This window comes from Filicampus tigris, chromosome 4, assembly GCF_054856515.1.
Source record: "Filicampus tigris isolate MCC_2025a chromosome 4, RoL_Ftig_1.0, whole genome shotgun sequence".
Taxonomy (NCBI): Eukaryota; Metazoa; Chordata; class Actinopteri; order Syngnathiformes; family Syngnathidae; genus Filicampus; species Filicampus tigris.
Window position 1 is genome coordinate 10,324,585 of NC_141220.1, and position 25,782 is coordinate 10,350,366.

The 25,782-nt window shown below is 40.3% G+C and overlaps 1 protein-coding gene across 1 annotated transcript in view; it reads left to right on the top strand.

Moving 5' to 3' along the window:
• The window catches only part of mrpl23 (mitochondrial ribosomal protein L23), an 80,625-nt gene that overhangs the window by 5,220 nt on the left and 49,623 nt on the right, over nt 1-25,782 (top strand). Inside the window, exons 3-4 of the mRNA XM_086029295.1 lie at nt 15,874-15,956; nt 21,684-21,757. Of these exons, the coding sequence (XP_085885421.1) occupies nt 15,874-15,956; nt 21,684-21,757 (157 nt within the window). The remainder of the gene's footprint in view (nt 1-15,873; nt 15,957-21,683; nt 21,758-25,782) is intronic.

Sequence of the window (25,782 nt, forward strand, 5' to 3'; positions counted from 1 at the left end):
CATGTGTTGCTTTCACTTGTTTTATATATATATATATATATATATATATATATATATATATATATTTAACTTGGGTACCTTTTTTTCATCATAATAAATAAGCGATGGTAGTGTAAATGAGAGTGTGAAATAGTATTATTGTAGCAATATAAGTTCTAATATAACTTGTACAAAGTGGTGTCTGGGAACTCAAGCTGGTGATTTCCTGAAAAACAAAAATACCCTGCATACATAGAGAATAGTTCCATGGCCATGCTTCTCATACATTAACGATAAGCCGACAACCAATCAACAGAACCTTATAATTGTTATAATCTAAGGAAGAGACCTCAAACCTCAAATTCTACAATCAATCGATTGTTTTATGCGTTTTATGAAAGTCAAAACTACTGTTTCAGGAAATCCTTTCACACTTGAGGCCAAAATGTTTTAACATGACTGCGCTTTGTATCATGGCCACAAGGTGGTATGACAACCTTAATAACAGAAGTCAGAAGCGTCAGTCAGCTGTCCAGAATTCTTTCAGCGCCTTTTGGTCCCCTTTATTGTGCCGTGTTGCAATGATGACTTGCTAATGGCGTACACAGACAGTATAGTGGAAGTCAAAAGCTAAGTCAAAATTAAGTAAAAACTATTTGGCTTTATGACTGTCTGCCAGATTCCACTTTCGTCACCTTTAGGCGCCAATATTAAAGTCAACAGAGTTAAGGAAAGCAAAATCTCAGTGATCATTCTCCAAAATGTCCTTTGGAAAATGCCATGCATACCGATACCTTGACTTAACCTCACCTTATTTCCCAATTAAATGCTCAATTTTTAATACTAACTCTGCATTTCAAATATACAGTACATTGTACTCGGGATAGACCTATCGGCCAGGCCAATTATCGGCGCCGTCGATATTCAGCATTTTAACTAATATCGACATCAGCCTTTTTTAAAATCTGATGGCCAGTATAAATTCAATTTTAAACTATGTTAACTTCAAGCAACTATTCATTTAAATTTTCAGTTAACTTTATAAGAGATTCTACTGACCCTGGGAATACTCTGCACCTTTTGTTTGAAAGTAAAACAAAGATAAGTGAAATTTTAACATTTCTGTTATTTTGAAAACTTTATTTATTGTAGAAAACGATGGGGAGCGATTACTTAAAGCAGAAATCAACCCAAACACATTTTTTTCAAGAATATGTTCCCAGCAGGCCCACTAGTGAGACAAGGCATTCTGATTAATATTGCGTTTGTGGAATATGAGTTAAGCAGCAAAATCCACCCCTTTTTATCCATCTCTCGGGGCAGCTATTTTGTCACTGCTGTCGACCGAAAATGACATCGCAAATGCTCGGGGCTCAGGTAAAGACCAATCATGGCTCAGCTTCAGAAAACAGGTCAGCCGTGATTGGTCGTTACCTGAGCCCTGAGTAGTTGATGTCATTTTCAGAAGTGACGAAATGGCCGCCCCCGGAGATGGCTAAAAATGGGTGGATTAACTCTTATTCCACAAACGCAATGTTTATCAGAATGCCTTGTTTCAACTAGTGGGCTTACATAGAACATACTCTTGAAAAAAAATTGTTTGGGTGGAGTTTCGCTTTTAAGTTTTCATTTAACTTTTTTAAGACATGCTAATGACCCTGGGCAATCCCTGAACTCGGCCTCTTTGACTACTAATAATTGGTATCGGTATCGGCCCTGAAAAAAAGATATCGGTCTATCTCCACATTGTACAAGTACGTTCCATTTATTTGTTATGTCATAACCCTACAAACGAATTACCAAACGAATCCACTCTTCATAAGAGTTCTCATGTTCACTTATCTATTTATTTATTTATCTATTTTAAATCTTGTCAAGAGTTGTTGACTACACTTGAACACAAAGAACATGTTTGTCAGGTGTAATTTACTGTGTGGTACTCCACACGGCTATGTTGCACTAATCCCTAATGTTTATCCAATTTGTCTGTCTCGCTTAGGTCATTAAGGCATCACACCAAGCAATCTTTCCTCTTGTGTTTTTATGCACATTTACTGATTTGAAATCATCCATTCCACACCTCGGGAGTGTGGTAGATTTGAAAAGCAACACATTACAGTATGACTTTATTTCATGAAATATAACAGAAGATTGTTGTCAAGTAGATTCTGATTACCTCTGTGAGTCAAGGTCACTGAGGTTAACAGAACTGAGAGGTCCAAAGCCTGTGCTGGGGAGAAAAATATAAGATTAAGACGGGTCTCTGGTGGGTTTTTGACTGTAATCTGTTCATCCAGGTGCTTGGCCTCCTACTAATGTGACTCTTGTCTCATGTCTGCCGAATTCCAAGAATGCTTATATAATTTTGTGTGTGTGCATGTTTGTGTGCATGTGTCCGTGTACCGGGTGGACACAAATGTGTTTGGCAAAATGCTGTCAAAAGTGGGTAAAATGTGATATTACACAATGCATGACTTGGCCCACATTTTGAATTATTGATGGAAGGAAGTATTACCATATGTGATCACTTCTCACTGTATGGGTATGAGCTTCGTGTGTAAACATGCGGCGCTTGTATAAGCATACATACATGCTGCTGCGGTCCCCGAGGGCCACTATCCTGCATGTTTTCAATGTTACCCTCCTCCAACACACCTGATTCAAATGATCAGTTCATCAGCAAGCTGTGGAGCCTGATAATGATCCTGATCATTCGAATCAGGTGTGTTGGAGGAGGGAAACTTCTAAAACATGTAGGGTAGCAAGCCCTCAAGGATCAGTTTGACAACTGTGTGCTAGAGAAACCTCTGAAGCCAAACGCCATTGATGTTCAATTCAAAATTTGACCATGATTTGACAGAAAAAATGCGTCTCAAGTCGCACAGCACACATCATGCATGTTTTTGGTGTTTTTGTATATTAATACAGTGTTTAAGTTACTTTTAAGATTGTGAGACTGTTTAGAATATAATTTTTTTAGTCTTCTATATTGGCATTTAAAGACGTTGCCTGTACAGTGTTTTAAGGTTTTCTGATGGAACTGACTTTTTGAAAAACTTTCAAAATCCGAACAAACGTTAGCATCTCAGAACACTTTTCACTATTCAACCTTTCAGAGGTTTTACTGTACACATTTTCTCGCACTGCCGGGTACAGGTCCGCGGCTCGTTGATCTACGTAAACAAAAGCCTTAGATGGACAGATAGTGACACATCAAATGTCAACTCCAACTTATTCACGAATTATTATGGCCATAAAAGCTGTTGTTAGGCCTATTTAGCGTAGGCACTGTTCGTGCTGATAAATTGTAATGCTGAACAGCTGTTAATGAGAAGTGGTAATGTTGGTGTTCTCAAGCATTTAACACAATGTGGCCTTTGTTTCAAAAGCCACTTTCACACGTTCACAGCAAACTTGAACTTAGAAGGATGCTTCCCCGAAGGGGCTGCTTGTGAGAGAAGAAATGCCTAAACTACTCTTTCCTCCTATATGATAAACTTAAGTCCATTCATATGCTATGTGATGACCGAATATTTCCAATGGATAAGGGTATTTTAGCTTTTAGCAGGCTATGTGTGTCTGATTGATTCATAAAGTCAGCCAAAAATGTGAGGATTTACCATATTTTAGCATGTGTTCTTACAAGAACAAGTATGCTTGTTAATTGTAGGTAATCTTGTTATTTTATTTTTTTAAAGGGTCTTTATCCGTTGGAAGAGCTCCCCGCCCCCCTTTTTTTTTTTAAACTTCCAGCAAGCGTAAAAGGGCAAAGGCTTATTGTTGTCCCCACCTTTATTTGGTTGGCATGTTAATTATTTAGGTGGGTAAAGCAAAGCAACACAACTGATTTCCATTAAAGTTTTTTGGATAGGTGACACAGGTGCATGGCAAGAACCCACTAATGTTTTAAGACTTTCCATGGATATGATCGGCTGTATCTGATTGGCCGATATTTTGAATATTTTGTCAATTTTGCAATCGGTGTCCTAATTCGCATAACTGATCAATGATGGTCCGCTTTGCTTTGTGGTATACTGCAAATAAAGAGCCTCAAAGGACTGAAGTATCAAACGTCTCAATGTTTAAATTGAAGAATCAATCTTAGTGGTATCACAGGCATCGATAGCTCAAACAGTATCGCTCCCCACACAACTCCAGCAAGTGTAATAGCCGTCTTGTCACAGCACACTCTTTTTGTTGCCCTTGTGTATTTTCGCTTGGAAACACCCCTCCATGTGGGGCAACGCCTGTGTACAGTCGTCAGGAAACATATTTCACTTTTTTGGGACTTTTTTGGGATTTTGAAATAATACTTAACCTTTAATAAAAGGTCAATGTAACGATGAAAGAGTGAAATAAACTGGTTGATATAAAGATGAAATAAACTCAATTTTAAACATAATGTGCTTAGAAGGGCTGAGAGATGTTTGAAAAACTGTCACAATCTAAGTATTTATCAGTCAATATTGATAATTATTGATTTAGTTTTAAATCTTTTCTTTAAATAACAGTTAACTGTTTTTGTGTACTTTGTTATGTAGTGTAATGTGCAGTTTGTCCTCAAACCGTGCATTGTAAATGCTTATTTGCATTAAGTCTACCCCAAAGCAGTTGTTGACACATATATTAGCCTCCATTCAATTTTCATCCAATGTAAGTGAACAAATACTCTCTTGCACTGCATACATTATCATTGACCAACCGTCTTAGGACTACTTTTATCTTTTTAGCGGACTCATTATTGCCATAGTCCATTCATATTTTACTTGCTTGATTTTACCTTGAGTGCGATGCCGGTGTCGGATAAGGCTAACTGCCGCTAGCATGTCAAAGAGAAGAACTCCTCTACTTGTACACCGCGGCTCCATCCGGGGGTGTTTAATAGGGTTATCATTAGTGTTGTTCCAATACCGATACTGGTATCGGCAAGTATCCTGATACCGCTTAAAATGCTGGTATCGGCGCCGGCGAGTAGGAACTTTTGTAATTAATCCGAGACAATCTCTCTCAAAGATACCTTGTGTATATTATTTCTTATTTTTTCCTGTTTCTCAAAGGTTTTTAAGTCTGACAAAGCCATGATAGCAATGGTTTTACATCCAAGTGAGTATGCAGTTCTTTAGAATTACAAGAAAAAAAATGCTCATATATATCTTTTTTTATTTTATTTTTTTATTTTTTATTTTTTTCCAAAAGTCTGGTATCGGTACGGTATCGGCATCGGCCGAACTTCAGGTTTTCAAGGGTAATTCCAAAGGCGACCTTAGATTTTGGGGAGCTGTTGAGCCAGGCGTTTTAGGCCTTAATGGGTTAAACGCTTCTTCTTCATGTTTGGAGGCGGAAGCGAGCTGCCTTCATCACGCACCATGCTGCGATCGGGTTTATTTTCTCACTTTTTTTTCTCTATCAGTGTTTTATTGCATTTTCTATAGATATCGATCACGTGTCAATCGCAATACATATTGATATCGAATTATCGGCCCAGCCCTGCATCGATGCATATTTTATGCATTTATATTGATATAAAATCGATTTTTGATAAATCGTTACATCCCTAATGGTACCTTAGATTTTGGTGTAAATAGTTTTGTCTTTATTTCTTAACCTACCTGACACTTTGCTGAGTGCCTTCATAACATTTATTTTCATGCGTACTGTACATTTTCACAAACTGCATAAAACAATCGGTGTTACATTGTGCTTTGCCAAAACGTTTGTTTTGATATGTAGACTATAATCTTTCCACTTGCGCAGAGGAATACTAATAATCTAATAATAATCCATATTTTGCTTTGCCTAATCTCAGTTATTTGCATTTTCATTGATTTTTCTATTAGCTATAGCTTTATCTCTTATTTTTATGCCCCCCATCCTTTTTTTTTGTTCAGTCTGCCTTTTTGTAAATTTAAAATCTTTCGCATAGCAAATTAAAACCAGTTTTTCTTGGGTACTTTCTGTGCCAGACACCTGGATTGTCCTACCACAGAAACGTATTTCTTTGTCTTTGGATTGTTCTTAAACCTTTGTGCTGTCACCATTTTCCCTTCACTTCTGAAGGAACATCATCAGATTTCTAGGTTTCCTCCCACTACCCCTTTTTCACAACTTATTACCCTCACCTGGCATGGGTAAAGGCACATACACACAACACAGAAAAACAACGCTGAACAGAATGTTCAGTCTAGTTCTTAGTCACATTTTATGCAACTATCCTGCCTAATAACTATGAAACTGGACCATGCTGTGGTTTCTCACTGTAATCTGACTTGAGGAAACTGAGCCTTCCTAACAGCAGCCGCCATTGTTTGGCAGCTGTACAATACTGTACCTGTTGGATCAAACGATGCCGCTATCACCGTGGTGATCACTACATGTTTGTGTTCCTCTTCAAATGCATAAGGGAAGTTGGAAGCCCTTTTCAAGCTAATTAACCTCTTTGTATGTCATGAGAGTCAACAGAGCACGTTAATTAACAAATTAACAAACAACTGCTTCTTGTTGACTTTTTAGACCAGGGGTCGGCAACCTTTAACAGTCAAAGAGCCATTTCGACCCGGTTTCCACGGAAAATAAAGCACTTTTTGACATTAACCTCCAAAAACCCCTGCTTGTTTGAGTTCCAGGCACTCCTAAATTCAAGTTGTATAATACCTTATTGCACACTCACATCCACATATTACTACTGTGCCTACAAATACATTCAGTCGGTAATTTGAAGCTTGAACTGATTAAAAGTGTATAAAAACCAAGCCAGTGACATTGGAAATACTTCAAAGTCTATGCTCATCGTGCCCCCAGCCTCTGAAACGTCACACCAGCAAACACACCTGCCCAAAACAATACATCTTCACCTTCTTTATAAGCATTTCTTTTTGTATTTCATAGCGCAACTGCATAGTGTATAGTGTTTGGTTCTATTTTAAAATGCAGTAAACATTGACAGCTAAAATTATTAAGCACAGCTTTCAATTGTAGTTGCTCCATCATTTACAAACATGTCAGGAATGCTGGTACAAGGTGCAAAGTTTAATCAAAGTTGAATGTACTATCATTTTAATAGTCTTTATTACTAATTTGTACATAGCTAATCTTTAATCTTATACATACCTAAACTTCTGTCAGACTTAAATAATTCAAGCTTTAAGATAATGATGGTGATATAAGAACAGCTGCTTGCTGGTGCAATCTTCCACGATTTACATATGATCTGACTAGTCATCAACTAATCGCGACTACTGTTGTTGATTAGTTGACTAGCAAAATAATCATTTGTGGCAGCCCTAGTTAGGTGCAGCAAAAGGTGGAGGTTTTCTCTGAAAAGTCATAAATTACGGTCCATAAATTACAACGCGTGATAAAAATATGTATTGCGCACATTTTTATAGGTCAAACTTAAAAACCATAAATGAAAATATCACAAAAATCAAATGAGTGAGAAAAAAAGTAAAGACATTTTTTAAATCAAATTAATTAATTATACATTTTTAGACGCGTAAAGCCATCTGATTTAAAATTTGATGTTGACCAGTGTAATAATTTCTATGGATATACCAAAGCATTTGCAAACGTATTCAAATAAATGGGAAACAATTTTTTATTTTTAATTTTGAACAAATGACACTAATCGATTACCGGTATGTGAAGTTTAAACAAGTAGTTCTTTGAATTTCAGTTCTCATCTGAGAAATGTACCAAAGCCACTGAGAAAAACTCATCTAACCACCGCTATTTTCAACGTGCAGTTTTCTGCTTAGACGAGGCAGCAACATGGATACCTCAAGGTCGAAATTCAAATAGAATACCTATTTTGGGACTTGTTAAAGTATTGCCAACTCAACTTTCGTTTAACCCATTAAGGACGGGAGCGCATAACCGCGTTTCTACCACTAGAGCTGAGAGCGCTGTTGCGTCGTTCTACCTTTAAAGCCGGGAGAGCGGATACGTCTGTGTCTTTTTTTAAATCCAATTCTCCGTCTCTTGGCGAATTCAATGCATCAGAATATACACGTGACGGTGTCTGCGGAGGATGCCGCGGAATTTTTTCGAGCTAATTGCGGATGCCGTCGATCACTGGGAGTTCTGAAATAAGTAACGGCAGTGATATGTAGACGACACGCTTGTGGACTTTGAACCAGTGGAACCAGTCGAACGTGATATGATACGGTTTGTAGATAATGATGATATTGACGTTTTTGTAACAGAATAGAGCAGTGTTTTTCAAACTTTTTTGAGTCAGGGCACATTTATTTCATTGAAAAAATCCCGCGGCACACCACCAGCTGAAATTGTGAAAAAAAAAAGCTTATTTTAACAATGTGTGTTGTATTTTTTATATAAGCATTTTTTAACATTGAAGAATGATGTTATATTATAAAGTCTTGAATAGGAAGCAAACACAAAGGAAAAAGTATTTTTAATGTTTCATATTGATACTTACTCAGTGTGATTACGCTGCCAGGCGCTAGACCGCACAGGCACACAAATTAGATAATTTCCCACGGCACACCTGACAATATATAGGCCCAGTGTTTGAAAAACACTGGAATAGAGGATGTTAATTACCACTCGATTTTTAAATTTGAATTTAAATAGTGGTTCTCTTGCATTGACATGTTATTTTTATATCTTCGATTGAAACAGTAAATAATAATAAATTCTACCTGTGTGCAAGCCACGTCCAAGCTCTCTATTTTGGAATTATGTCTGCTATAGGGGCTGAGATATTAATTATTTTGTTTGTGTTAAATTTCTGGGAAAACTTCAGGTTTTTATGGGTAATTCCAAAGATGACCTTAGGTTTTGGGGAGCTGTTGAGCCAGGCGCTTTAGGCCTTAATGGGTTAAGGAGGAAGCATACTTGTTACCACAGGTATACTTGTCCTCACATTGTATTGGCTGAGTTTGTACTCAATGGCAAGAATGTTAAAGCCCTTTTAGATATACTTTATTAGAGTGAGCAGCTTGATTTGCTTCAAACTTACTAAGATACAGACCACCTCTGTATTGTGACTTCTACAGTCCACTCTTTGATCTATTTCCGTCCTTTTGTCAGAGCAAACCCCTAAACAATAAATGTAATCCTTCACACGCTGCTCTTATATTCTCAACTTCTCAGCTTTCCTTTCTCTTGTCAAGTCTCAGGTTTCTCAGTGGCTGTCTCTCTAGAGAAAGTCTACTTTTATCATGTTGATACTTAGTGTTGAGCAATTTCTGGATACGTATTGTCTGGTAGGTGAGAGTATTGAGGTACTGAGTGTGTGTCTCCACCTAAAGCTCACAGGAGGGCAGAATGACAATGAGTGGCGGCTTTATTTGGCCTTTCATTTTTGCAGGAAACAACTCTTCTGTTTCATTCTTAACACTGAACCATTGTGACGTGATTCGCTTTAACCCATTAAGGCCGGGAACGCATAACCACATTTCTACCCTTAAAGCCAGGAGAACGTTTACGTCATGTTTTAGTCCAATTCTTGGTCTCTCAGCCAATTAAATGCATCAGAATATCCACGTGTTATGACCCTTCGGAGGATGTCGCAGAATTTTATAGAATAATGTCGGACGTGCAGATGTTTGCGGGAGCTCTGAAATAAGTACTGGCAATGATTTCGACGACGGGCTTGTGGACTTTGAACCAGTCGAACGTGATATGTAGTTAAGATATATTTTTGTCGACAATGACGGTTTCTATGTCTTTGTAACAGAAAAGGGGAAGGTAATCACCGATTACCATCGATTTTTATTTTTTTACATTTTTTTAAAATAGTGCTTTTCTTGCACTGACACTTTATTTTTACATCTTTGATTGAAACAGTAATTAATAATAAACTCGGACCTGTGTGAAAGCAACATGTCTAAGCAAACTTCTTTTGGAATGATGTTTCGATCTGCTACAGGGGCTAAGATACCAATTATTTTGTAGGTGTTGAATTTCCGGGAGAACCTCAGGTTTGAGAGGGTGATTGTCGCCCTTAGGTTTTGGGGAGATGTTGAGCCAGAGGCTTTAGGCCTTAATGGTTTAATATTATGGTTTGTGTGCATTAATGTTATTGTATGTGATGATTTATTTGGATTTCACCTTAAGTTAGATGTGAAATAATAATGACTGAAAATGACATCACAACTGCTCACAACGACCAATCACAGCTGACCTGTTTTCTGAATCTGAGCCGTGATTGGTCGTTGTGAGCAGTTGTGATGTCATTTTCCGTTGACAGAAGACAAAATGGCCGCCCCCAGAGATGGCTAAAAACGAGTGCATTTTGCTGCTTAATTTATATTCCACAAACGCAAAATGAATCAGAATGCCTTGTTTCAACTAGCGGGCCTGCTGGGAACATATTCTTGGAAAAAAATATTTGGGGGTTGACTTCCGCTTCAAGCCTAGAGTTGGGCAATTGGCTGACGTAAATCAATCATTAAACCTGTCTTTAAATGTGTTAGTTGAATGTTAATCATCAGACAAATATAAGAAGTGTCACTAGCTCCCGTGTGTACAAAATATTACTTTATTATAATCATACTAACATCATTATAAATGTACTATTACATGCTTTCACATGCTCCTGACAGCATCCACAAATTGCTCTGAAAATGTGATATGTTGCCCACCTGTAGTTATTTCACAGTACAGGCTGATGATGTTATATTACGTTTTATCAAGGAACGCAGATGGGGGAAAAAAAAGTCCAAGAATATTAAAAATTTTCGCTTTCTTGTCAGATCTGTTAAGCTATCAACATTCCAGTGTCTGTTAGTAACCACCCACCTATGAAAATATCTCCAAGAGAGAAGTCGTCAATGGAGGAGCCATTCTGGCTTATCATCATCTTCCATCCATCCATCCATCTATCCATCCATCCATCCATCCATCCATCTCCCCACCTCCACCATCGGAGCCAACACTCCACCAGGTGGTGATCAGTTGACATCTGCACCCCTCTCTTTACGTGAGTGTCCAAAACATGCGGCCACAAATCCCATGATACGACTACAAAGTCGATCATAGCACTGCGGCCTAGGGTGTCATGGTGCCAAGTGCACATATGGACACCTTTATGTTTGAACATGGTGTTCGTTTGGACAATCCGTGGCGAGCACAGAAGTCCAATCACAGAACACCACTCGGCTTCAGATCAGGGGGGCCGTCCCTTCCAACCACGCCCTTCCAGGTCTCACTGTCGTTCCCCACGTGAGCATTGAAGTCCCCCAGCAGAACAATGTGGTCCCCAGGGTGGGCGCTCTCCAGCACACCCTCCAAGGACTTCAAAAAGGATGTGTACTCTGCACTGCTTTTTGTTGAATAAGCACAAACAACAGTCAGAACCCATCCCCCCACCTTAAGGCGGAGGAGGCACCTCTCGTCCACCGGGGCAAACCCCAATGTGCAGGCGCCAAGCCGGGGGGCAATAAGTATGCGCACACCTCTCTCCCTGGGCAACTCCAGAGTAGAAGAGTATCCAACCCCTCTCAATAGGACTGGTACCAGAGCCCAAGTTGTGTGTGGAGGTGAACCCGCCGACTATATCTAGTCGGAACTTCTCAGCCTCACACACCAGCTCGGGCTCCTTCCCTGCCAGAGAGGTGACACTCCATGTCCCAAGAGCTAGTTTCTGTAGCCGGGGATCGGGCCGCCAAGGTCCTTGCTTTTTACCGCTGCCCAGCTCACAGGGCACCCGACCCCTTTGGCCCCTCCCACAGGTGGTGAGCCCATGGGAAGGGGGACCCACGTTGCCTTTTCGGGCTGAGCCCGGCCGGGCCCCATGGGCACAAGGCGCTCGCCAACAAGCCCCACCTCCAGGCCTGGCTCAAGAGGAGGGCCCGGTGACCCGCGTCCGGGCAAGGGAAAACTGGATCCAATGTTAACATTCATTATTAAGGGTCTGTGAGCCGTGCTTGGTCTGGTCCCTCACCTAGGACCTATTTGCCATGGGCGACGCTGCCGGGGCATGAAGTCCCAGACAACTTAACTGCTGGGATCATTGGGACACACAACCCCCTCCCCCACAGTAAGGTGACGGCTCATGAAGGGGCAATTGTTGTCATCGTGCCATCAAATATGCCACTTTAGTGTTTTGTACTTTTTGGGCTGTGGCCTTTCAACTACCTTGTGCTTTAAGGGCACAGGTGTAATTAGACCACTCTCAACTATTTGGTACTGATACTCTTAATCTTCTTGGCACAGTGTGAGTAAATCCACCTTTTAGAAACACCCAGAAGCTTGAAAGGTCACAGCAGTGTATAAATTTCATCTGCGATTGTCTGTCAGAAGAATGCAGGTTAATCTGTATGTATGCGTAATGGCAGAATAGTGGAACAACAAAAACAGTCTAGTATAATGCCCCAAATACTGTCAAATAATGTCACATGGGCCCCAAAAAGGGCACGTTTATCTAGTTTCTGTCTGTATTTAATCAATCACTGTCTTATTTTTGCACCACTTGATAATTGATTTAAAAGCAACATATGTTTTTTTCCCACAATATACTGTAAAGAGTTCCCACCCGTCTCACTAACGTGTGTGATGTATCTGTATATCAAGGATCAAGAATTATATTACATTTCACACAACTCATTTCTTGTCTTGCTGAAATTAGCCCATTTTGATTGGGCAGCCCTGCTCATTGTGCCTTGTAGACAACGAATTGCTGACTATTCAGGGCTCAACAATTGTAGAATACTAAATGTTCCTTTTTTTCACTCATCCCGAGGCAATAATATTGAAAGTTAATATTGCAGAGTATTTTGAATGTGTATAACAATAGAATGATTATGTATCCCATATTAGAAATGGATATGCCACATTCCCCGATTTAGTTCTGCACACACACTTGAGGCCTAATTCCTTCGCTTTATTTCGAACATATAGGAAAAAAATAAATAAAATAAGAAAAAAAAAACAGCAACCAACAAAAAAGGAATGTCTTTTAAGTGCATAAAAAAAGAACAGACATACATCACATGTTCAAAAAGGAGTAGGAAGAAGTACATGTATACTTTTATATTCCTACCCCTTTTATCTCCATTTCATCAACAAGCTATTACAATACTTTCTAATACCCCGCTAATTCTATAACAAGAAATAGTATTATATATAATAGAAACCACAGGCAATACATTTCCATATCCATAACTGATTACTATATTAATAAATGCTGTTAAGCGTAGTTCACTACTCGATTATACCGGATTCTGTTAATACGGATTGGTACACCTATAATTAGAAATATGGGCAAATGGGTAAATGGGTTTACATAATGGCACAAGAACAATAGTAATAATAGCAATGATGATAATATAACCAGTAGGGACGGTGGTCGACTGGTTAGCATGTCCGCCTCACAGTTCAGAAGTCGTGGGTTCGATCCCGGCTCCGGTCTCCCTGTGTGGAGTTTGCATGTTCTCCCCGTGCCTACGTGGGTTTTCTCCGGGTACTCCGGTTTCCTGAAGGTGTAAATCTACTCAAGGTTTTCACTACATAAAGGTTTGCAAACTTGGTCGCTCACACACATAGTTGTGAAACCCATTTTACGAGCCGGGTGAAACGAGCACTTCGATTTACACGTTCTGGGAGGAGTATATGTAAATTAGATTGATTTAGCACACACAATGTGATTTATCAAACTTGAAAACGATGAATGGTTTTGCATCTTTGAATACCGTGTCTGAAAGTCAGTTGCAAATTGACATGCACAGCAGTGCCAGCATAGACCTGCGTAAACATGTTTCAAAAGAAACAACAATGAGCATGACAGCAATGCAATTTTGAATGCTTCTTTGAACGAATGAATGTTGACTTGGAGCCAGTCATGCCACATCACCTTTGACAAAACTCCTTTCAAGTCTGTATTTCGTTGCGTCTCCGTCATTTCAGCCCACTGTGACATTTGTTACTGGTATCTGCAGCCTAGGTTTTCTGGTGTGCAGTACCAAGTTTTAAATGCAATGTTAGACAGGATGGGCAGACATATCCAGTTGCCATGCACTCAGGATGAGTTAATTCAAACAAAGCAGGGCTTTTATGCTGCTGCTGGTTCCCCGAAATGATTGGAATGATAGTTTTCTTTTTTCTAACTCCATAATCTATTTGGTTGCCTGTTCCACTAAGACTTCTAATTCCTTCACTTCAAGCTTAATTTGCGCTTGCGGTACTCTCCAACATTTTCCATCAGAGCTACCTATAGAACATCATTTTTACACCTGTTGCCAACAGCATGTGCATTGCAACCAATTCAGGGTGTCACCCGCCTACTGTCCGAAGACAGCTGGGATAGGCCCCAGCACTCCCCGCGACCCTTGTCAGGATAAGCGGTATAGGTAATGGATGGATGGAAGGTTGGGGTAAAAATATTTCGCAAGCGCATGCAACGTTGGCTGGGTCCAATTCACATGAATGAGAGCTGCAGCCGAAGATTCAGGACTCTGGTCTCTCATCATCACTCTCTGTGCTTATTTCTTGATGATGTCACAGAAGAGGGTATTTACTCAAATCAAGCATTAACGACTAGGTAAATAAATGCATGTGGATAAAAGCTCAACGGCTGCAGGCAGTTCCGAGTTATAGACCATTACATTCGAAGGGGAAAACTCTTGAAATATGTCTTTTATGACGCACTTTGTATGCACAGTAGGCCATTTCAATTGTCAGCCCACAAATCATAATTTGTCTTAGTTATTAAGAAATTCAGAGATTAACAACCAGGTCTTCATAAAAATAAGTCATCTTTGCCAGCAGTATGCCATTATAGTGGAAAATTCCTTGTCTAGCATGGAACACGAGACCTCATCCTGAATTTAAAGGAGTTTGTGTTCACAGAATTGATTTTTTTTTTTTTTTTTTTTTTTTTTTGCCTCACCTTATATTTTTCAAACATTTTAAGACTTTGTGTTGCATCTTAGTGAAATTCAGGCATAAACATTATCCCACTCAATCAAAGAAGCATGTAATGTGATAGAAGACACCATAGCTGAGCTACTTATGTTAGACCACAGCGTCACTATAAAGCACTTTGTCAGATGCATTTGGGAAGTGCTCTCTACCAGGCTAATCAAATTCGCTAAATTGATTAGCAGTTAAAAGCCTTTCTTCCTCTGGTCAAAGCAGTGCGTTTCAAATGCTGCCCAGTGGGTTAGCAGGAGCTTGAATGGTCCAGCAGATTGGCTGGTGCCAGGTCTGCTTCCTGTATAGGATTTCACTTCGCTCGATCAATACACACAAAGAGCTAATTGGGTAAAGACTGACACTCACATTTGTATTCTCCTGTCTTTTTATGCCACAAAGGGATAAAATCTGAATGATAAAGTATGTTTGATGTAGCGCCTGCTCTTCGGTACTATATTTTAAGGGAATATAAATGACTGAGCATCTATTACTGTATTTCTATACAGAAACATTATAAACCCTTAAAGATGAAGTCAACCCCAAAATATTCTTTACAGTAATATGTTATATGCGCCTTCACTAGTCTAAACAGGCAATTCAGTTTAATATTGCGTTTGTGGAGTATGAGTTAAGCGTCCATTTGTACACTTTCTCGTCAACTGAAAATGATATCACAGTTGCTCAGGTAATGACCAATCACGACTCACCTGTTTTCTGAAGCTGAGGTATGATTGGTCGTTATCTGCGCCCTGGGCAACTGTGATGTCTTTTTCAGTTGGCAACAAGTGGCAAAATGGCCGCCACCGAGATGGACAAAAGCGGGTGGATTTTACTGCTTAGCTCGTGTTCCACAAACGCAATATTGATCCAAATGTCGTGTTCTTTAAAAGAAAACATTTGGGTTGACTTCCTCTTTGAACACTGCTAAAGATACTTTATATAACCCATCTTTTTCTTCTCCTTTCTGGAACCTACCTGTGGGTTTTTCTCGCCTCTGTCCGGCTGTCTTGTGTGCAGAATGACAAAATATGATGTCAAAAACTACCTGGAGAAGATATACAATGTTCCAGTGGGAGAAGTCCGCACCAGGATACAGTTTGGTGAGTGTCTTTTCACTGGTCCATAACGAATATTTCACAGATATTTATTGACCACAGTTTGGCACTGTCTCAAGAATATCTACTATGTACTGATCGCATCTGTTAAATAAGATAAGTGATATCTCTGAAATTATTTTATTCTATAAATATTCATCCATCAATCCATCCTCTTCCACTTACGCGGGGTCGGGTCGCGGTGAGCAAATTATCAGGGAAGCCTCGACTTCCCAGTCCCAAGCCACTTCTTCCAAATCTTCTGGTGGGATCCCAAGGCGTTCTCAGGCCAATCAGAAGACATAGTCTCTCGAGCATGACGTCTTTCATCTCTAGGAGCTCCCCCCCACAGGGAGGCGTCCTGGATCATCCTAATGCTGCATTCACGCCAATTCAGTTGGGAGCGTTTCTGGCGGCGCGATTCAATTGGAGTCAATGTAGTTCGCGCGTGGTTGCATGCGGGGCGGCGCATGATGCGTTTGGAGCGGTGGGACGCGGAGATAAGCACCGAAAATTCGCCCATTCGTCGCATATAAAACAAATTCACTTTTTTCCCCATTTCGCCTCGCGGCAGCCAATTGGCATCGAGCATTCTACGTCACACACAGTCACACCGCGTCCTGAACTTTACCAAGATAGCAATATTGTTTGCATTGCATAGTATCGGCCACTTGATTGCGATGTTGAAAAATGCTGCTGTCGTCTACGCCCAAGCGGAGCTCCTCCCCTCTCCGCTGAGCGCGAATGAGCGGCTGCAGCACGCAAATTTCCCGCGGTGAAACGCTAGCGAATAGAGCGAAGCGGAACTCTCATCCGTGATTGCTATGAACGTAGCAAAAGAATATGCCAGAGCACCTTCATCTGGCTCCTCTCAATGCGAAGGAGCGGCGACTCTACTTTCTCTGAGCACCTCCCGTATTGCAGAGCTCCTCACCCTAATCTCTCAGGTAGAGTCCGGACACCCTGCACAGGAAAGTCATTTCGTACCCTTGTATCGTTGAACTTTTTCTTTTGTTCATGACCCACTACTATATAGAATGTTTGAGAAAACTGAAATATGACTTGAATTTGGATTAAATGGCAGAAACTTGGGACAATAAGTATTTTGTTATTTAATTGTTTATGGAGGGACAGGTCAATGTCTTACAAATCAAACCAATATTCTGGAAGGAACCACCTCGCCTTTCCAAGATTGTGTGGTTGTACTTCTGGCACTTACTCTCATCTTTTCAGAGAATTTCTGAGGCTCAGGCAGAGTTTCTTGGTCACCCTTCATACAAAAGGTCTTCTACCTCGTTTGCTCAGTTTGGCTGGGTGGCCACATCTAGGAATAGTCCTGGTTGTTCCAAAGTTCTGCCATTTAAGAATTATAGAGGCCACTGTGCTCTTAGGAACATGAGTAAGTACAGCGGAAAATTATTTGTAACCTTGCCCAGTTCTGTGCCTTGCCACAATACTGTCTCTGAGTCCTTCCAGGCAGTCCCTTTAACCCCATGGATTGTTTTTTTACTATATACTTTGTCAGTCTTTCCAAGTCATGTCCTGTATTTGAATTGAACACAGATGGATTCACATCACACAGATTACTATGAGGTTTATGCTGTGAATGCATGTGCGTATACTGTACTAGAATGGAAGGTTTAGTTCAATATTGAATATAAGTCACAGCAAACAGTCCACTACTTGTGTGCTTTGCTATCGTAGCTTTTAGTTTTTTTTTTTGCTTTACTGATGGTAGATTACTTAGGGGTGAAATTAAAAAAAATTTAAAGCTGCAACATCAAAACACTGAACAGGATTGTAATACTTTCTGAATGTGCTGTATAAATATTTTATTTTTATACCCAAGTTGAACGGCCACTTTTCAGGTCTACCCCCAGAGCTTCCTCTGATTTTTTTCTTGATCAGACATAATTTCTCTTTGAGGTACAATCCCACATACTCAGGGTCTACTTCCCTGGAATTGTTGCAATCATGTGTTACATGTTACAATCATGGGTCAACTGAAAAGCATGCATACATCTGTACTTTTTCTAGAGCACATAGACAATGAATTTGGTCTGTAGAATGATTTGAACCATTCCGCTGACTGTGACCCACACAAATACTGTTAGTGACAAAGAGTTTTGTGTTTTGATGAGGTCTCATACTGCCACATTGCCGCTCACTGAGATATTCTAAATTCCTTAAAACAGTTAAGTTGAGCCTTCTGCTAGTTCTAGCATTTAGACGTGTCTTGAACTTTGCATGTCTGCCTTCCAAATAAGGTGTAAGAATTTGATTTCATTGCACAGCATTTGTAAACAGGCTGTCAAAAATAAGTCATTCATTCATTCATTCCCCAAGCTGCTTATCCTCACTAGGGTTGCGGGCATGCTGGAGCCTATTCCCAGCTGTCTTTGGCACACTGTGAACTGGTTACAAACCATCTCCAGGGCACAAATAGATAAACAACCATTCACACCTACAGACAATTTAGAGTGTTCAATGAGCCTACCATGCATGTTTTTGGAATGTAGGAGGAAACCGGAGTACCCAGAGAAAACTCACACAGGCACAGGGAAAACACGCAAACTCCTCACAGGAGTGCCGGAGCTGGGATTTGAACCAATGACCTCTGCATTATTAGGCTGAAAATTATTAAATTACTGGATTCTAGAAACCGTTTTAATGAGACATGCCACATCTTTTTGAAAATTGTATGGTTATTGAATTCTGTATGCTTGTACAGAAGACAATACAACTTAATTCAGATGTTTAAGTAAAAACGTGTAACAATATGTAGCTATAGTAACAGGGAATATTATATACGTCCCTAACCTACATGTGAAAGACTCATCAACAATGTTTACTAGGGTCGTGCCATTAAGGATTGGCAAAAAGGAGAGCCCCTTAGGAGGAGTGTAGATGGAAACAGGAGGACTGGTACATTGGCAGAGGCGGCTATCGAAGAAAGGGATCTTTCGGGGCCTCTGTGATTCTGTAGTCAAGTGCGTCAGAGAAGGTATCCCTGTCTATGTTGAGAGTTCCACTCCATTGGTAGCATATAGACAGGAAGAAGCAAAAAAGAGTGAGGGGTGCAACCAACCCTTTCTTCCCTCCATGGGTAGTCAGGGGTATTTTGGAAGGCGTTACCATGGATACCCTTCTGGTCTGGGATTTGTAATGTGATATCTGGCTGCCAAACCGCAATCTCTAAGTGGGAGAAAGTGGGAGTGGTTGCATTTGTGAGCATTCTATGAAAGCGTTGCCTGTGTTTCTGTATATGTTTGGAAAGGATTACCTGAAGTTGAAATGTTTTTTCCAACATGCTAGTGTGTGTCTTTGGATCGACTGGGTAGTTATTTAATTGTTTATGGAGGGACAGGTCAATGTCTTACAAAGGTAGTCATATTTCCCTGTGGATTTTCTCAGCAACGTGACCGCAAATACACCTAGAACCACACACATCTTACCTCTGTCTTTCACTCGCACAGGGACCTCCAGTTGTATTGAGGAGGGAGGGTATTAGCATTTTACAACTTTGCTTACGGCTTTCCCCGAGCAGTGGGCTGCCATTCTCGTGACTACTAGCTACATGTACCAGACAAGGACACGTACACTCAAATGACTACAGTGGAAGGTTTGTTTTTTCACGTTATAATATACAACTGTTCCCGTGGCAACATCATTGACACTCACTGCCTTTTGACTTGACCCACAGCAACTTGTCAAAAGGATTTAAGCATTTTGATGACCTGGCCATTGGCCTGTCATACATATTGGTAGATGAGTTACTCTTGAACTCCTTTTCTCGTCTACATACTGTACTAAGTTGGCACTAATTTAAGAAAGAAATGGCATTTGATTTATGTATATGATGCAAAGCTGCTCGTCTGACAACTCTGCTCCCCGCCTTACCACACACACACACACCACTTTCACTCCCCAAGTCCCCTGTCCTCCCTCCACTTGGTGAGATTTGACAAGAAAGAACATGATGTCATTATCATCTCCAGCTGGGCAAGTGGTTAACCGGCATTCCCTAGTCAACAAGATAAGTTTCTTGTTTTTCCACCTAGACCCAAACTATGCAGACCTTTGTTTGACCAGAAAATTAATCAACGCATCGTCTTGTTATTCCAACAAGACTGGAAGATAACTTGATAATAATGGCTCAATGGGTGGTTGTCACAATTTCTTTGATTAATTTTGCGCAAAGTAGAGGAAGCCCATTTACCTTTCACTATTACCCAAATATCGGTTACATACTCCACCCCTCCCACTTACTCTTGATTGGTTTTTAGTTTGAGATGCAGAGTGTTCCAGTTTGGCCGTATTTTGTTATAGGCAGATGTAGGGGTGGCTGATATGGCAAAAATATCATATCACGATTTAAAAAAAATAAAATCACGATTTTATCATGATTCTTTTTATATCATTTTTTTAAGACTAAATTGCACATTTCTGACCATTGTCCTCATGTTAAACATATAAAACATATTTAAAATGTATACAAAACTCTAAAAGAAAAAAAAAACATTTTAAGACAGCTAAGCTTTATGAACTGGTTTTAATTTTAATAGTGAAAATTTTTATCAAAATGTGCAGTGAATGTAAACATAAAAGGTAAACATAAAAACACAGCTTTGAAGCTTTGAAGAGACTTTTAAACCCCTTGTTTTCCACTGTTTTAATGGGAATCATGTCTTCAGCAAGGTAATAAGTCACTGCCTCAGTTACTTCTTTACACTGCTTGCTTGTTTTTTCTTCTTATGGAGTGCCTTTGTTAAATGACTGTGTTACCGTGGGTTGCGTTAGCTTGGAGCGAGCGGCTTTCTCCGGCTACCAATGGTCTGATCTCCGTTTGCTTTGGCTGTCGGCGCTGATGTCCGAACCGAGTCTCTGCAATCTTTGCAAATAACTGGTTTGCGCTTTCTCCTCCGAGGAAAAGCCAAACCAAATCGACACTGTGGATGTGGAGTTTCTTTTCAGAACCAACTCTGCTTCGTGGTGACTTTCCGCTATAGCCTCCCGCTATACAAACAAACAGGGAAGCGGGTAATGTCATGTACGGTGCACTGTGCGTGCTGTGATTGGTTGGTCGGGTATATGCGTCAGCGGCTTTGCGCCGCCATAGAGCTAAACTGTTTAGAATATGCAATGTGGACGATCAAACGATCTTTCGGCTTTATGAGATCGTGAACACGCTAAACCGCTTAAAGATCTAATATTGGCATATCGCCCACCCCTAGGCAGATGCCATGTGTTCGAATGTTACGGTAAAGTTGAAAGTTCCTCATTTTCCAAATTTGAATAAACAACAAAAATAATCTAATACACCAGAACTGAAAAATAAAGAAATAATCTGTGTTTGGTCTGATTTGTTGTTTATTGAGCATCATGTCTAAGTATACATTGCGTTTTGTGATGGAGAGTTACAACTAGGTATTTGTTATGGAAAATATACCATTTTCCATTGGGACTTAAATGTTGTGTTTTCTATAACATGTATGTAATGAAGATCAAATAATCAGTGTCTATTAGTCTGACTAATAGAAATCCTGTTTTCAGTGTTGTCAGTTCACTTGTCTTTAAATGTATTTTAAAGGTCTGGTTTCAGTTAACCAAATGCCCTAATTAGATTTTATTCTGTGCCATGTAAATGTATGACTGTCTCACATTTCATATTGGCATTATGGGATGATTACACAATACATATCTAAGTAATATCAGCTGTTCTTCATTTGCCAGGTTCCAACAAGAAGAGGAATCACCTTAACCAGAGGGTGAAGCAGCCTGACTATAAAGTAGCGTATGTTCAGCTGGTAAGAAGACACATGTCCACGTCTACTTCTTCCCAGTCTGTGTGTTGTTTTGAGAACATAAGCTCGTTGACTCCTGTCTTGTTCACGGTGGGGGGTGGAGACTTTTCAACACTGAAGCCCCTTTTCCACTGCACTGTATGTACTCAGTTTGCCACAGCTGTATACTTGGCCCTACTTGCCTCAGTTTGGGGTGGTCAATTTTCCACTACAATAGAGGACTACCTTAGCAGTCACGAGAAACAGATCGGAAATCACTTGTTTAAAGCTGCATAAGACGCATTAGTTGGAGAGACCCTCTAAAACAGGGGTGTCAAAGTCAAATTGATGGAGGGCCAAATAAAAATTTTTGCGACAAGCCAAGGGCCGGACTGATAGAATGTTCATTGAAATTTTTTCATGTCAAGATGTCAAGATTGGATCGGGTCATTCGCGCCTGCTGATGATGTCACGCTTTATATTTCTGTAATCTATTTCTTTGCCTCTGTTTGTCACCCCACTGGCTGTTGTGTTTTTATGTTCCGAGTTGCTAAATGAAAAATAAAATAAAGTGCATTACTGCTACTTTTGCGAGGCAGGTCGTACGTCACTTCTGCTTTTGACCCGAGAAGAAGCCGCTGCCCGTCTTGTGAAACAAGATCAGTGGAACGTTTGCGTTTCTCCTGCCAAACAGGAAACTGTTTTCTGGTTGACTTGGGCTGCAAGATTGTATGAACTGTACATAATGTGAAGTAAAACGGAGAGGATCACGTCATTGGTATGATGTCTCCAGGTGACTCTATTTTAGAGTGGCAAGGTATGAATGTGGGTGCTCCTTTCAGAAAACGCAGGCCCGTATTCCATTTGGCACGTCTATTTATTGTGGTCTGCTACAACACAAACAAACAATAACCTAGCAACATCATCCAATGCATATCCATTAGTTAACAATATGCTTGAACATTACAATTCACTGCATTAAGAAATTAAACAACCAAACAATACATACAATACACATTCACGTTTCATCACTAGAATAGTAAGCATACTAGCCAAAATAACTAAATAGGGTTCATCAACGTGACATCACTCACGAGAACATATCAAGGTTATGTACAGCAGTTACCTGACACGAACCTAAATGATTAAACTCACCTTTTAACATTTACACACAACAACAAACGTGGTGAAACACCGGAAATCTGCAACTACTGAGTTTGCTGGTACAAACAAACTACTAGCTAGCTGTGTCAAAGGAGGAAAATGAAAAGAAACCACGTCTCTCGCTATTAACACTGAGCGCTTGAGGAGCATTCAATGCCTGCTCACAGTGTGGGACATCTCAGAACTACATCGAAACTCAATGAATTTATTATCAAATGCCAACAATTGCGAATACTAAAACAACGTGGGATTTCTAACATGAAGTAATTCTTAATGAAGAGTGTTTTACTCCAAATAACCTTTCACCACAATCAAATTCTGAAAGCCACGAAAAGTGGCGTGAAGTCTTCAGTCGGCACGTAGACAACCGATGGACGATCCTCGCAAAAGTTGCGGTAATGTTCGTTATAACAACAGCCAGGGGGTGGCAAACATAGATGCAAATAAATATATGACAGAAATAGTGTAACGAATTGGGTTATCTGTGTTGTGGTCGAATGTATGTCTTGCCAAGTTGTGTTGTTTCCGAGGTTCATGAATGCATCGAGCGGCTCGCTGAATGGGAGGGCATGCGAGCGACAGGAGCCGAGGACGAAGATGGGAGCCATGGCTCTTTTTTGACTGAACGGTTGTCGTACTGTTTTGGCGTCGGCTGTGGCCCACAGTAGCTGGTTGGACTAATAAAAAGGTGATAATTAAACTACGTCTGTGTTCTTGGAAGACGCTACTATATATTTTAAAGCGTGACGTCATTCGCAGGCACGAAGGACCCAATCACATCAGCTACTCACACCGGCTTGCTGCGGGCCGGATCTAATAATAAATCAATATCATCGCAGGGGCCGTAGAAAACCTTGACTTTAACATTTGTGCTCTAAAATGTAAGAATATTGGAGTATTTCGCTTTTTTGTGCCATCTGTGGACTTTTTAAAGTTGGGTAGTGAAGTTATTGTGTCATTGGTTGTTGATGGATGGAGCAAAATATAAGGGTATTTTAGGTTAATTCCATCTTTAATTTAAGATGAATCTCATTTTTATATAACACCGAAAGTTCAGTAAACAACACTGAGCCAATGCTCAGTCTTGTTTACTGAATGGATGCCCTGCCCTCTTTAGAAAATCAAATGCATGGGGAGGCTGAATGTGTGTCTACACCAATGGCATTTGTAGCTCTTGGAGTTGCGGTCGAGCAAGAGGGGAGAGAGAGATAGTGACCTGTGTGATAAGCAGATTGTTAAGCAATTAAAGAATGGGCTGCTGTCACGAGAATTACGACCCGTCAAAGGTGTTGGTTTTTGAAGAGAGAATTTTTTTGTGCCTTTTCCAGTGTGCGTCCTTGAAAGGTGAATGCTACAACAATAAACACAAATCAATTTTTTTCCCACCAATATTTAATGACTTTTTAGCCTTAACAATGCCATTAGCCATCACGTATGACGCTCTCAAGACCCGTAAATTTGTTGACAAATCAGTTTTAAAGGCTTCTTTGACTCATTGTAGAGCCATTCGCCGCATATTGTGCAGAGCGGGTGTGGTTAATGGGAATCACCTGTTGCGATAAATCCATATTTCAAATAGGTCTCCTGATGTTATCTGTGAAATGCACCTTTCTTTTTCTTCTTGGGTAGAGGTTCTTGTGTTAAATCCTCACTGAGCCTTTTCCCCATTGCAAAGAAACTTTCCAAATATGTCTTTTTTTTTTTTTTTTAAACTTATTTTGCTATCTTGTGGGTTTAATAGTAGCCCTATGCAATTGAGACAATTAGCATCTTGACATGCGTCAAGAGTCAGTCATAGACTGATGTAACATAGAGAATTCGGTACATTTTCAAAATTAAACCTCGGATAATAAATAAGTTCAGTACCATACGTTTTTTTTCTTTCATCTGTTCTGTGGCCCGGTGGTTGGAGACCACTGCTTTACAACACTGTGTTGTTACCTTCATAAACACTTAAAGTGACACTTGGATGATCTTAACATTGGCACTTATATAATATATGGTTTGCATGTAAAAATTATATCAATACTAAAATTCCCACCTCAAAAGATTCTGGAGTGATTTAAGGACTTCTTTTGCGATTAGGTTTACGACAAATTTCCCCGCCCCTTTTTGGGGCGTGGCTTATGTTATGTTTTCGGTCTCAGCTGTCCACGTCACGGGAGGGAGCCAAGCGTGGGAATATTGCTCGCTTTGTCAGTTCTGTTGTCTAAAACGGCGACCGATCGCCACCAAAATTCAAATGCACATTACTACTCTTGTCCACTTCAACCTGTAAAAGTAGAAAAGTGTTCTGCACAATAGTTTGGATTTATTGACATAAAACGTGATCTCATCATGATCACCTCCACGAAATCAAAAATACTGTGGCGATCCCTTCTCCACTTACACAGGCTGAAGCGGACAAGAGCATGAATGCGCACATGAACCCCGACTGGTTTATATTTTGGACATTTAGCGACGCTAAACTCGTGTCAACTCCCAGGAGGGAGACGGCAGCTTGCAGCAGGGCAGGCAGATTGGAGCTTTATACCCCCACCCCCTTCCCTCCCCGGCTAAAGGTAGGATAACGGTACGGCTAATAGCAACAACTAGCTTCAGGCTGTTAAAACAAAAAGCGTTAGCACAACAACATTTGCTCCTTACTGTCCGTGCAGCGTGTGGAGGTGATCATGAGCCTGTGTCTTCATGTCGCGGGGTTGCCTCCCAAGCAGTTGCGTGCGTTGTCCGACACCGCTTGCAGCCGCCAACAAGCATCAATGTTCAGCAAACAAAAAGTTCCAGCGAGGAGGCTGACTGTACAGCCGATTGTGGCCGCATTGGAACGTACTGTTTCGGCTGTTACGTTCCACGACGTGTTGTCGGTCGAAAAACTGTGGCCATTC